The 13,403-nt window shown below is 38.8% G+C and overlaps 2 protein-coding genes across 4 annotated transcripts; one reads left to right on the top strand and one right to left on the bottom strand.

The window, feature by feature from the left end:
• On the top strand, window positions 796–6,450 carry LOC18778627 (leucine-rich repeat receptor-like serine/threonine-protein kinase At1g17230). 3 transcript variants are annotated; one of them, XM_020562946.1, is made up of 4 exons: window positions 796–1,406; window positions 1,925–4,846; window positions 5,506–5,886; window positions 6,077–6,450. In XM_020562946.1, the coding sequence occupies exons 2-4, from the start codon at window positions 1,927–1,929 to the stop codon at window positions 6,091–6,093; spliced, it is 3,318 nt and encodes a 1,105-aa protein (XP_020418535.1). In that variant the 5' UTR covers window positions 796–1,406; window positions 1,925–1,926; the 3' UTR covers window positions 6,094–6,450. The 3 variants fall into 3 exon arrangements, with proteins under 3 accessions (XP_020418535.1, XP_020418534.1, XP_020418537.1); XM_020562948.1 differs by having other exon boundaries at window positions 1,286–1,406; window positions 1,939–4,846; XM_020562945.1 differs by having other exon boundaries at window positions 796–4,846.
• Window positions 6,997–9,085, bottom strand: LOC18780273 (serine/threonine-protein kinase WAG1). The gene has a single exon (XM_020563149.1). The coding sequence runs from the start codon at window positions 8,673–8,675 to the stop codon at window positions 7,182–7,184; it is 1,494 nt and encodes a 497-aa protein (XP_020418738.1). The 5' UTR covers window positions 8,676–9,085; the 3' UTR covers window positions 6,997–7,181.

Genomic DNA, 13,403 nt, shown 5'->3' with positions numbered 1-13,403 from the left:
CTCAAAATCCATTTACAACATAACAAATAGGCTTTTAACTTCTTATAAATTATAAAACTACTATCAATTTCTTAAAACAAGTCCAACCGCAAAACCTCATAGAAAACCCAAAACACACAATATGTTATCAAAGTAATTTAATAATCAAAATTAAATTCAATAGGGCCAGCTCTCATGTTTAGGGTTTTTTTTTTTGGTTTGTTTATAGAAATTAGATGATGTAGAATTTATTTATATTATTAGTGCTAAGAATGGATATATGACTAAATGTCTTAGAAAATTTAGACAATATGAAAGTGTATATTGACAATAAATATTTGTGTTTTTGTTCAAATTGTTTAAGAAATTTTCAAAACCTCCTTTAAAAACTATTAAGAAAGAATAAAAAATTAGTGTGAATACATCAAACTCCGTTCTATATCAAGTGAATTTTCAACATGTTTTGTGGCATGCAGGATTTTCTACTTGTATTATGTAGTGAGTTTTAAGAAGAATGGCAAGTGCACACACGACATTAACTGGCTAATGTGCTCTTCACTGTATTTGAGTTCAAATCCCCTACTTGTAGTTTAAATTAGACTGAAGTAGAATATCGCTTGATTAAATAAATAAAAAGAACAATGTCAACTACATTATTCAAAAAATTGATTTATAAAAAATAAATTTTAAAAATTCCCAAAAAGCTGGAAACCCAAAAGGTTACATGCAGAATGCAACATCCTGGCCTGGCTTATATTTTATAGTACAATTACATGCAGGCGACTTGTAGTTGTTTATCTAACTCTCTCATTGGCGTATTTTAAAAGATAATAGTGTTCATGAATCCAAACACATTTGAATATTTTTATTTTTATTTTTTGCCTTTTCTTTTCCTTCTGGCCCCTCAGTTGAATGTAAGAGATTCCAATCAACCCACTAATAAGCCACTCAAACATTTCAAGTCTTGAAACAAATCATTGCAACCCAAGACACACAAACAGTCCCAACAACAATAAAAAGCCAAAGCAACTCTTCCACAGTCCCCAGAATTGGCAGGCCCAGCCAGCAACAATGGAAGAGATTAGAAATTCACATGACAAGTCTCTCTCAATCCACACCGTTTGAAATTCACAATGATGGAAAATGAGAAGCATGAATGTATTGGTGGATGCCGTGGAGAAAAAGCAAGAAACCAAGTACACCAGAAAGATGAAGAGGCAGAGGAGGAAGAAACAGGGCAAAAACAGAGCCAAAAGAAGTTGAAGAAGCACTTAATTTTGCTGTAAAGTGGTTAGAGTTGACTTCTAATTTTCTTTCTTTTCACTGGTTCAGATTGTGACTGTCACGGTCTTCCTCCACTTTCTTGCCTTCATCAATCAACCTTTTCTCTGTTTTTGTGGCTTGCCTCTCGTTTTTTCTCTGTAAAGGTAGGTGAAGCTCTTTCTCTCTTTCTTCTTTATCTCTGACAGTCTGAGTCTGACTCTATTCATTATTTTGTGGGCTTTTTTGTTTTTTTTTTTCCTTTTCTTTTTTATCCCTTTAGTTAATGCCACGCATTGAGATTTAAGACCCCCCTATTGAGCCCAAAAAAAAAAAAAATGATAAGACCTCTCTGCCTTATTAAGTGCATGTAGCACCCTTCGGGTTCCTGTTTCAGTTTTCATGCTTTTCCTGTCAGTCTCTGTGGTTCTGGATTTTTCTCTGGATCAGAATTGATACATCATCTTTCTAATTTCTTCATCACATTCATGCTCCAGAGAGATGTGCCCTTCTAAAATTTTCCCCATTTGGTCCCCAATTGAAGGGTCTGTTGCGTTTGAAGAACAAATTTCCTTCAAAATAAATTCATGCCATAAAACTGGTTATGCAACCATGTAGTTTTGTTCATATTTCGTCAGGCCTTGCTTCATTTTCTCCTATATGCTTTCTTATTTTGTGTATGTAGAAATGGCTTGGCAGGTTAGTTCTCTCCTCCAAATGCTGTTCCATTTGGCACTGATATTCTGTCTGAGTGTTGCCTCCATAAACTCATTAGAGGAAGAGGCTCTTTTGCTTTTGGAGTTCAAAACATCTCTTTCTGATCCTAGTAACAATCTTGAAAGCTGGAATTCATCATATTTTACTCCTTGCAATTGGACTGGTGTGGGGTGTACCAATCACAAGGTAACTTCTATAAATCTCACTGGTCTTAATTTGTCTGGCACTTTGTCTCCAAGCATTTGCAATCTACCTTACTTAACTGAATTCAATGTGTCCAAGAACTTCTTCTCTGGTCCCTTTCCCAAGGATCTTGCTAAATGTCATAATCTAGAGATTCTAGACCTATGCACAAATAGGTATCATGGAGAATTGTTAACCCCTTTCTGCAAAATGACCACCCTTAGAAAGCTTTACCTCTGTGAGAATTATGTGTATGGTGAAATGCCCGAGGAGATAGAGAATTTAACTTCACTTGAAGAGCTTTTCATTTACAGTAATAATCTCACTGGCACCATTCCCATGTCAATTAGTAAGTTGAAAAGGCTCAAGGTTATAAGGGCTGGTCGAAACTCCCTTTCAGGGCCAATACCAACTGGTATTGGTGAGTGTCAGAGCTTAGAGGTTCTTGGGTTGTCACAGAATCAGTTAGAAGGATCCCTTCCTAGGGAGCTTCACAAACTTCAAAATCTGACTGATTTGATCCTATGGCAAAACCATTTAAGTGGTTTGATTCCTCCTGAGATTGGTAATATAAGTAAGCTGCAATTGCTTGCCTTGCATGTAAATTCTTTCAGCGGAATGCTTCCAAAAGAACTTGGGAGGTTATCGCAGCTAAAACGATTGTATATCTATACCAACCAGCTGAATGAAAGTATTCCAAGTGAACTAGGGAATTGCACCAGTGCTCTTGAGATAGACCTTTCTGAAAATCAGTTAAGCGGATTCATACCCCGGGAGTTAGGCTACATTCCTAATCTCCAGTTGATTCACCTTTTTGAGAACCATCTACAAGGAAATATTCCTAGGGAGCTTGGGCGGTTGAAGCTGCTGCAGAGGTTGGACTTGTCCATAAATCATTTGACAGGCACAATCCCACTAGAATTTCAGAATCTTACTTGCATGGTTGATTTGCAACTATTTGATAATCATCTTGAGGGTAGAATTCCTCCTAGCCTAGGAGTTAACAGCAACCTCACTATTCTTGACGTGTCTGAAAATAATCTTGTTGGTCGCATACCTCCACACCTTTGCAAGTATCAGACATTAGTATTTCTAAGCCTAGGGTCAAATAGGTTGTCTGGAAATATTCCTTATGGGATTAAGACATGCAAGTCTCTAATGCAGCTAATGCTAGGAGACAACATGCTTACAGGAAGCCTCCCCATGGAGTTATATAGTCTTTCTGCTCTTGAACTCTTTGAAAACCGATTCTCAGGACCAATACCTCCAGAGGTTTGCAGGCTTATAAATTTAGAAAGGCTACTCTTGTCTGATAACTACTTTTTTGGGTATCTTCCTCCTGAAATTGGGAATCTATCGCAGCTCGTGACCTTCAACGTTTCCTCTAACATGCTTTCCGGGAGCATTCCTCAGGAGCTGGGGAATTGCACGAAACTACAAAGACTTGATCTTAGTAGGAACTACTTCACTGGCAATCTCCCAGAAGAACTCGGAAAGCTAGTGAAGTTGGAACTTTTGAAGCTTTCTGATAACAATTTGATGGGAGTAATACCAGGTACTTTAGGAGGCCTGGCTAGACTGACTGAGTTGCAAATGGGGGGAAATCATTTCTCAGGTAGCATCCCTTTTGAGCTGGGTCAACTCACTGCTCTACAGATTGCCCTCAACATTAGCCACAATGATCTTTCAGGTGCAATTCCTGAAAATTTGGGGAACTTGCAGATGCTGGAATCTCTATACTTGAATGACAATCAGCTGGTTGGTGAAATTCCTGCCTCAATTGGTGAGTTGCTTAGCCTTCTGGTGTGCAACCTTTCTAACAATAACCTAGTGGGAACTGTGCCAAACACCACCGCATTTGGAAGGATGGATTCTACAAACTTTGCTGGAAACTATGGATTGTGCAGATCAGGTTCAAACAATTGTCACCAATCTGCAGTTCCATCTACTACTCCGAAGCGAAGCTGGTTTAAGGAGGGTTCATCTAAAGAGAAACTGGTGAGCATTATTTCTGTTATAATTGGATTAATTTCCTTGTTTTCTATAGTGGGTTTCTGTTGGGCAATGAAGCGCCGTGGACCTACTTTTGTTTCACTTGAAGATCCCACAAAGCCAGAAGTGTTAGACAACTATTACTTTCCTAAGGAAGGTTTCAAATACCAGGACCTTGTTGAAGCTACTAGCAGTTTTTCAGACAGTACAATTATAGGAAGGGGAGCATGTGGCACTGTATACAAAGCTGTTATGGCTGACGGTGATGTGATTGCAGTCAAAAAGCTCAAGGCACAAGGAGATGGAGTAAGCGTAGATAGCAGCTTCCGTGCTGAGATATTGACCCTTGGAAAGATCAGGCATTGTAATATTGTCAAGCTCTATGGCTTCTGCTACCACCAAGACTCAAATCTTCTCTTGTATGAGTACATGGAAAATGGCAGTCTAGGAGAACATCTCCATGGAAATGAACAAAGATGTTTTCTTGACTGGAATGCTCGGTATAAGATTGCTCTTGGAGCAGCAGAGGGTTTGTGCTATCTCCATTATGATTGTAAGCCCCAAATCATCCACCGTGACATAAAGTCAAATAACATTTTATTGGATGAAGTTCTAGAAGCACATGTAGGAGACTTTGGCTTGGCTAAATTGATTGAACTCCCATACTCAAAATCCATGTCTGCTGTTGCAGGCTCATACGGCTACATTGCCCCAGGTAAGAAAAAGAGCTACTTCTATTCTTTGTCTTACTCATACTGAATACCTTGAAGCAATAATTAGTTTGTTACTTAACACACCACTCCTATAATGTGCATATCCTATTTTATATCAGAAACAAGCCTATGTAAGAATTGACTTAACACACTCTTTTATGTTAAGAATCTGATTGAAGAAACTGCAAACTGCTAATGTTGTCCTATTCGAGTCATTCCAATATACGTGATATCTATCAAGGATTGAGTTTTGATTCTGAGCATAACTCAAATTTGTCCAACAAATCATGGGAGACGAGAATATCATCTCAAACCTAATCACCATTTCTTCCTGCAGATTTAAGAAATGTTTAAAATGAAGAAAGACTGGCTGTTCATTTCCGAGTCATTGCTGCATTATTGTACTAGGCATCAATAGCTCATTAAATAGCTTGATTTGGTCTTTTTACCAGTACTTGCATCTGGTATCTTCCAGTCCTGCTACTATCCTAAGTTTTCAGTCTAATTTATCCCGGTTTCACCCTCCCCTTTTTATGATTATATCAGATGTTTAACAGATCCTGTGAGAACTTTTAATATTGAATCAAAAAGAAGAAAGGAAAAGAAATCTTCTTGCTACTTTTAAGTTCTAACCGTATATTTTCCTTGGAATTCATTTCAGAGTACGCTTACACAATGAAAGTGACTGAGAAATGTGACATCTATAGTTTTGGGGTGGTTCTGCTGGAACTAGTAACTGGAAAGTCACCTGTTCAACCACTGGAGCAGGGCGGAGACCTAGTCACATGGGTGAGAAGGGCAGTAAATAACGCCATGGCAACATCTGAAATATTTGACAAGAGGCTTGATCTGAGTGTGAAAAGGACGACTGAAGAGATGACTCTATTTCTCAAGATTGCTTTGTTCTGCACCAGTACATCCCCAGTTAATAGGCCAACAATGAGGGAGGTGATTGCAATGATGATTGATGCAAGGGAGTCTGTGAGCAATTGCTCATCATCACCAACATCTGAGACTCCTTTAGATGAAGGTCCTTCAAAAGGTTAGAAGACAAGTCTTTTTTTTCGTCCTCTTTATTTTGATGAAAAGTTATGAAATGCACTGGGAAATTGAAATAAATCCTAAGTTTTCCATCAAAGGGCAACTTGTATTTATGTCCTATTTTGGATATTTCTTGTTATTCTGATTATTATCAGAGCTGACATTGGCTTGCACGACTGTGAACCTTGCAGGTTGTATGGAGTTATAACCCAGAAGCTCACTTCATCTGCCAGAAACTTTGTGTGTTCTGCCATACTACTACATACTGAATGAGAAATCTGCCCTCTCACTTGGATTGCTCAAGAAAATAAAAGATTTCTATCAATGATTAGCATTTTACTGACCATCTGCTCTGCCTCAATTGTATTAAGAGTGGTTTTAGAAGCATAATATTTTCTCTGTAAAGAAAGCTCACCACTCTGACCCAATCCCAAAATTTATCAAGCATGATCTCTATAGGTTCCCTTCCATCCATGTCTTGCATCATTGTTTCTTGGAAAACTTCCTGTCAGCAGCCAGTTTTGAGCAAAAGTAACTGGATTTTGACTAATTGGTTTGAACCATTTACACTAACCTGCTAGCAGGATGCAATAATTTTACATGTTATGTAAAACTGTGAGATCAGTACCAATTGGTTAAATAATGTAATTAAGAACAAGTAGACTATCCTATGAACCTGATGTGGTCCTGTGAGGAAATTTATCAAATTTGCAGATTCTCAGTTGGAGCAGTCTAGAGGTCTACCTGGTCCCCAAAACCAAATTCCTGACAACCACCAACAACTTAAGACTCTTGCAAGTTGCAGCTTGTTTTTTCCTTTCCCCATTCAAATGTAGTTGAGTGGTTGGAACTTGGAAAAGCAAAGGGATTTAAATGATGAAGGAAAAACAAGAATGTTAGCAATAAAATGAGAACAGGCTATTAGTAATTGAAGCAACACAATTTATTAAATGATCTTTGGGTAAGTAATGTTGGAACAGTTCCTTAGTTTGAATCATTCATCTCTATTGATCAAAAATAATAATTTTGAGGAAGCAACAAATTAATATATATATATATATATATGTGTGTGTGTGTGTTTATATAACTATTTCCTAATGACACTCATATGAATGTCAAAATTAAAAACTTCAAACATCTAAAATTGAAAATGAATCATCATTGTACAACTCAGATTCATATACACCAACAGTTCACAAGTACCTCACAAAATTACATCTCCACCGAGACTCCTTATAACCTATTTATACAAGTATTTTTCATCTTAAACCCACAACAAACAAAAAAGGGTTTTATTTAAATTTGACTACTTTTCCTCACCATTTTACTACTCACATAATATTTGTAGTAATTGCTATTACTGTGGTTATTATGCTTGTTACATCTAGTTTTCACAAAATGACAAAGTCCTTTCCACCAGCACTTTTTCCTCTTATGCAAAGCTGCAGCCACTGGGCTTACATGGGGCTTACTGGGCCTTCTTCTAAGCCCATTAACCTCCGGCGGCCTGTAAGTCCGGATCAATGCCCAATTAATCCCACCAAAAAAGGGGTGCTGTTTAATCTCAGTGGCCCCCTTGGAGCATCCTAGCCTCCTCCGTGGGTCCCTCACCAACAGCCTCTCAATCAAATCCCTCGCCTCCTTCATTCCCTCCTCTTCTCCCTCCGCCACGTGGAACCTTACCCCACTGCTCGCCGCTATATTGCGCAGCGTGCTCTCTTTACTCCCGCCTTTAAACGGCGTCGTCCCGTGGAGGAGCTCGTAGATAAACACCCCGAAAGCCCACCAATCAACTCCGTTGCCGTGGCCGTTACCGGAGATCAACTCGGGTGCCAGGTACTCGTGGGTCCCAACGCAAGATTTCGAATAAGCAGTCGTGGGCTCCGCCACGAACTCCGCCACCATTTCCTCTTCATGCTCCCTCCTCGAACCAAAACACGAATGAGTATTTTTTCTTCTCGTGGGCCCCGTCTTTTCAACACGACGGTGTTGGACGGCGGGGCTTACATCTGCTTTAAAGCATAGATCAAAGTCTGATAACATAACATGCCGGTCCCCGCGCAAGAGTATGTTTTCGGGTTTCAGGTCCCGATAGACGACTCCCAACGCGTGGAGGTACTCGAGGGCGACGAGGACCTCGGCGGCGAAGAAGCGGACAGCAGGGAGGGGAAGGCGGTTGAGGGGCTGGAGAAGGAGGAGATTGTGGAGGTCGCCGTTGGGGCAGTAGTCGATGAGGAGGCAGGTGTAGTGGGAGACGTCGATGCGGGCGTAGAGCGTAGGGAGGAAAGGGTGGTCGAGCATGGAGAGGATCTCGGCCTCGGTGCTGACGTGGCCGAGCTTCTTGGGGGTGAGGGAGTCCTTGTCGACGACCTTGAGGGCGAAGGTGGCGGCATCGGGGTTATCGCGGTGGTCGTCGCGGAGGCGGCAGAGGAAGACACGGCCGAGGTTGCCGGTGCCGAGGTGGCGGAGAAGCTTGAGGTGGCTAAGGTGGAGGGTGCGGTCGGAGGAGAGGGCGGTCGCGGCTTTGATGGCGGACCAGTGGGGGTCCCACTTGCGGTGGTTGAGGGGGGTATTTGTGGCGGTTGACGTGGCGGTGGAGGACGTGGTGGAGAGGCGGGACTCGTTGAAGCTGAGGGTGAGGCTGCTGCGGGCTAAGCTGGAGCGGGGGCTGGAGCAGGAAGTGGTGAAGGTGCGGTCGGTGACGGTGGTGGAGGAGGAGGTGAAACTGGTGAAGCTTAGGTCCAGATCTGCGTAGTCGGAAATCGGGAAAGGGGTGGTTTCTTCGTCCATGGCTGCTGGATGGAGAAATGTTGGTGGTGCATGCGCTTTGATGAGGTGAAGAGTTTGATAATTATATGGGAAATGCAAGTTGGTATTTGAAGGGCTTGGGGGCTTATAAAGAATAAGGAGAGAGAGAGAGAGAGAGAGAGAGAGAGAGAGAGAGAGAGAGAGAGAGAGAGAGAGAGAGAGGAAGGTATGTAGGGCCTGTGGGGGGATTAATTAAGGGGTTTGGTTGACCCAACTGAACATTTGCATGTAATCTGTGCAGTGGTGGGAAACTGGGAGAGAGAGAAATTGATATGGTAAACAAAAGAAAATTCATAAGTGTACTGGTTGACTAAACTGATCAGCATTTGCGTGTTAATGAAAGAGAAAAAAAGAACACAAAGAATCAGGCATGTTGTATATGAGATTTTGCTCCCGCTGCTTATACCATATTTGCTTTATTTTGCGTATCTAACAAATCAGGGCCACCCTTACCGTGTACCTACAAAAATTTCTCCACCCAAAGGAACTTGGATTTACATTCCATTTCAACATCAACTTAAAAAGGAAAAAGTTAATAGGGAAGGGAATTGGAATTTATTCAAGAAGAAAAAGAAGGAAATCTAGTTCGTTATTAATAGAAATCCCAACAACAAAGAAAGCGCCTTATCAATTCTATGTGCTACGAAGAAAGCTCGTTATCAATAGTATTGAACTTTATGTGCTACGAAAAACAACCTTATCAGTTTTTAATGCATGTGAATCTGACAATACATTCATGACAAATTTCGTAGTATAGTAATTCACAAACAACAAAGGAATTCTAGGTGGGAAACTATCAATCAATTCCTACACGTATAATGTAATCGTAGAGGAGCAAAAGCCCATGCAATGGAGAGTGTGAATGACTAGGATGGTGGGTTGAAGAATTGAAGGCACCCGCTGACAAAGAGTTATACCGAAGGGCGTGAAATGAAGATTAAAAAAAAGAACTAAAAAGTAGAGAGTCAGAGACAAACGGCTAGTGCTATATATAGCCTTGTAGGGATCTAATTTATAAATCTAATCAAGTCGGGTGTGTGTGAATAAGAGGTACGTAAGCACGTTAAATTAGTCATGACTTTGGTACTACGATTCCTTCCTTATTTCCATTTTCATGGCGATCAATGAATTTTTTTTTCTGGTTATTAATTCGTGTTTGTCAAGGGTAGGTCGGTTTCCACCAATGGTTTTATTACAACACCAAATGCAGTACTTTTGAAAGCTGGATTCTGAATTTAGAATTATGTTCAAAGTTACAACCATACGTCCCTTTGGCCTCGGGATTCTACAACTTTAGATTTTGGGTGGTGAAATGGATAAGAACTAGCTTAGCTAGAGCATGCTTAGTCAACAAGCTTAAGGTATTGGAGGGCATGGGCGTCTTACATGGGTCCATCAAGGAAGGATGCTTGCATGCATATATCAGGAGAGGAATATAATCAGGCCAGAAAGTAAAAGTCTAAGGAGTATTCTCTTGAAGTTTCTAACGATATCAGTCTCTTACAAGTAGAAGTCTAGTGTATAGAAGGATTATATCATACTTTTGATTAGTAATACACTTATATAGCGTCCTTACGAGTAGAAAATGATCTTAATTTACATATATATAACTGGTTTCAAGTTCGAATCCCTACGACACCTTAACAGTGTGTGAAAAAACCTCCCTCCTCCAATATCGTTGTATAAAAAAAATATCCTTATTTGTTCTATATAATTGTTAATAGCTTTTGAATATTTCTAAATGTTGTTAGGGAAGCTATTTTCATTTATTTTTTTATGTGTGATTAATATTTGGGATCTCTTATTACAAAGTACAATCGGTAATTTGAAATTCATGCATTTCTTTTTCTTTTCCTTTTCTACTATAATGGAAGAAATCAAAATCATTAACCTAACCTCATCTTTACTCATTTTCTCCTTGCTCTCGTCGCTAATAAAATTTCTACTCCTACTAAAAAAGAAATTAACTATGTATTGAACATATTAACATGCATTCATGTCATCCATCCATATACTTATTCATTTCATTCATATATATAACGGTTGATTTAAAAATAAAAGAGTGGAGTTCATGTGGAAATTTCAGAATGAAGATTAAATTTTACGTGTGGGCTGCAGCCGACTTTTGCCTTTGTGAGTAAAATAACAAGAACGTAACTGGAACCTTCTAGTCTCTGCTAATCTAAGATTAATTAATTGATCACTGCTGATTATTTAATATATTTATATAGGGCAAAGTACGTACCAAAAATATATATAGAAATGGTAAATAGGAGGCCATGCATGGCCCCATGTGATGGGCCAATATGACTTCTTCACTCCTAGGGCTGGGACCCACGTGGAAATGAAGAGGAAATGCTGTCTGCCACGTGCTCAACACTGGCCCTACATTGTCGCTCACACCACTCAATAATAACTCAGTCGCATTTGACTCCCAATTTCAATTCCCATATTTAATTTTCTGAAACATATAAAATTATGACGGATTTGAATTTTGTTTTCTTTTTTATATAATAATTCATCCAATAATGGCTTCACCTTCCAAACTGGTATTAACTGATGCTAATAATAATGTAGGCAGAGAAATAATGTTCATGTCCTTTCTCTCGAGATCAGAGAGATTGAGCTGCTGCCCTTATTATGGTGGTTCGATCTGCCCTTGAGAAATTTATTGAGTAAGATGCATTTCAATGTATGTTGAGGTGTAACCATGCAAATGCTGAAAGGATTAAGCGAATATTTCTACACATAAGAGTTTGGTCGTCAAATTAAACGAGAAATTTCAATACTTAAAGAAGATGCAATAAGGTATATGTAGTTGGTTCGTGTTATAAAACTATCACTGTGTGTTGACTGCTTAATTTCTTAAAATTTTCTATAAGTTGGTGGCACGTCACAATACTCCTTATAAATCCAGCTATCAAATTACCGTTAATTGGAATAACCAATCAAATAATTTATAAAGATGATAATAATTTCAAGACCCCAGCAATAAAAATTGTTTTAGAATATAGAATACTTCCAAGTTGGAACAAGCTTTATTTCTTAGCCATGCCACGAAGAAATTTCTCTTTTTGTGAAAAATTTGAGATGTCGTTTTCCTTGATCCTAGAATTTTGACCAACAAAATGGCATCAGGTCCAGGATCCTCTGGGATTTTACATACTGGGCTTAATTAATTTTCTTAAGTGCAAATTAGTAGGGCCATGTGGCAAATGCATGTGCCAACACATGGCATGCCCTCTCTCTCACTCGGTCAGTTGTTTTCTAGTTTTTATTTTCTTTGCATGATGTTTAGTGAGTTAGACATGGCACAATGAGTGTCCATAGGATCTGCTTGAGTTTGACATGTATACGAGTGTTTTTGGTCCCCTAAAGAATAATGAGTAGTATTGTCGGATTCATGAATTTTCTGTCATGGGGACAAAAACTTGTAGAGTCTGTAAAGTCTTTACCTAATGCGGTCCAAGTCTCAGCCACTCTTTTGCCCTATCTTAGCCTTCTTTGAGGCATTTTATTAAACAGTTTGCCTCCATTCAACAAATACCATGATAACTTGGCACCTTCATAGGAGTGAGTGGGGGCTAGTACCTTCATTGGCACCTTACTAGATTTTTGCCATTAATGAGGAGGCCCAACAAATTATAAAGGGGAGACGAAAGAGAAAATTGAAGTGTTAGGATCTCGAAAATTTTTCTTTTGCATTCTAAATTTGATCAATTAAGTTGTCTTTTAAATGTACATGGCTCAAATTGATAATCAACAACATAACATAGCATGTTAGATTACAATGTTTCATGCATTTTTTACTTCTTACTTAGATAGCAATATATGAATCATACTAGATTACACAATTCATGTTGTATTGATTTAGCTTAATTAAACCAATGAACTAATTATAACTATTTTTTTAAAGCTTTCAGAGGAACAGACCTGCGATCCACTATTATCAACATTAATATCGTCTCTAACTTAACCACTTGCATAGTCCGGTAGGTGTGTGATTTTATAAAACATTTCTGGCATAACCAACCTCCACATTGTTCCTTTTCATCACATCGTCCAGGCCCAACCAAAAAAACAAAGCACAAGCTTTTCAAACATGGTAGTTGTAATTGGACTCTCTTATATTTTTCAAAGGGAGACTTTGGAAAAGCCCAAAGGAGAGAGAAAATTTTTAAAAGAAGCAAAAATGGACAAAATTGCCCTTATTTATTTTTTGATTTCCTAAGAAATCCTTTACATTTGCATGTCTTTGGTTTGAAAGTTGAGAGGTTATTCTGTCTTTTTTGAAAAAGCTTTGGCTTTTTCCAAAAATGAAAATTTTTTTATGGGTAAAACCTAAATTTACTTTTTTCAAATTGTATACAACAAGGTGCATGCATGTACAGCAGCATTTATGCAAAAGAAGGAAATTGTTGATGCAAACATACTCTAATTTTCTCCCTCTCCTTTTTGGATATATACAATGTATCAGCCAAATTGGCCCCATTCCTCATATAATAATATATGCAGAATGATAATGCCCAAGCTGCCTTGCTCATAATTTTGTCACATGCTTGTTTCAACTACCTTTGTTTATCATGCTTACAAACTCCTCCTAATCATTCACTTAGATCCTATTAATTAGTAATTAACAGGGGATCATCATCTTCGAATCCAATAATTGAGACGCCCATCAACTATAAAGATGCTTAATTAATTAATTAA

Source organism: Prunus persica, chromosome G4, assembly GCF_000346465.2.
Source record: "Prunus persica cultivar Lovell chromosome G4, Prunus_persica_NCBIv2, whole genome shotgun sequence".
In the NCBI taxonomy this organism is placed as follows: domain Eukaryota; kingdom Viridiplantae; phylum Streptophyta; class Magnoliopsida; order Rosales; family Rosaceae; genus Prunus; species Prunus persica.
The sequence above is the reverse complement of the archived record's forward strand: the minus strand, read 5'-3'. Positions and strand labels throughout refer to the sequence as shown.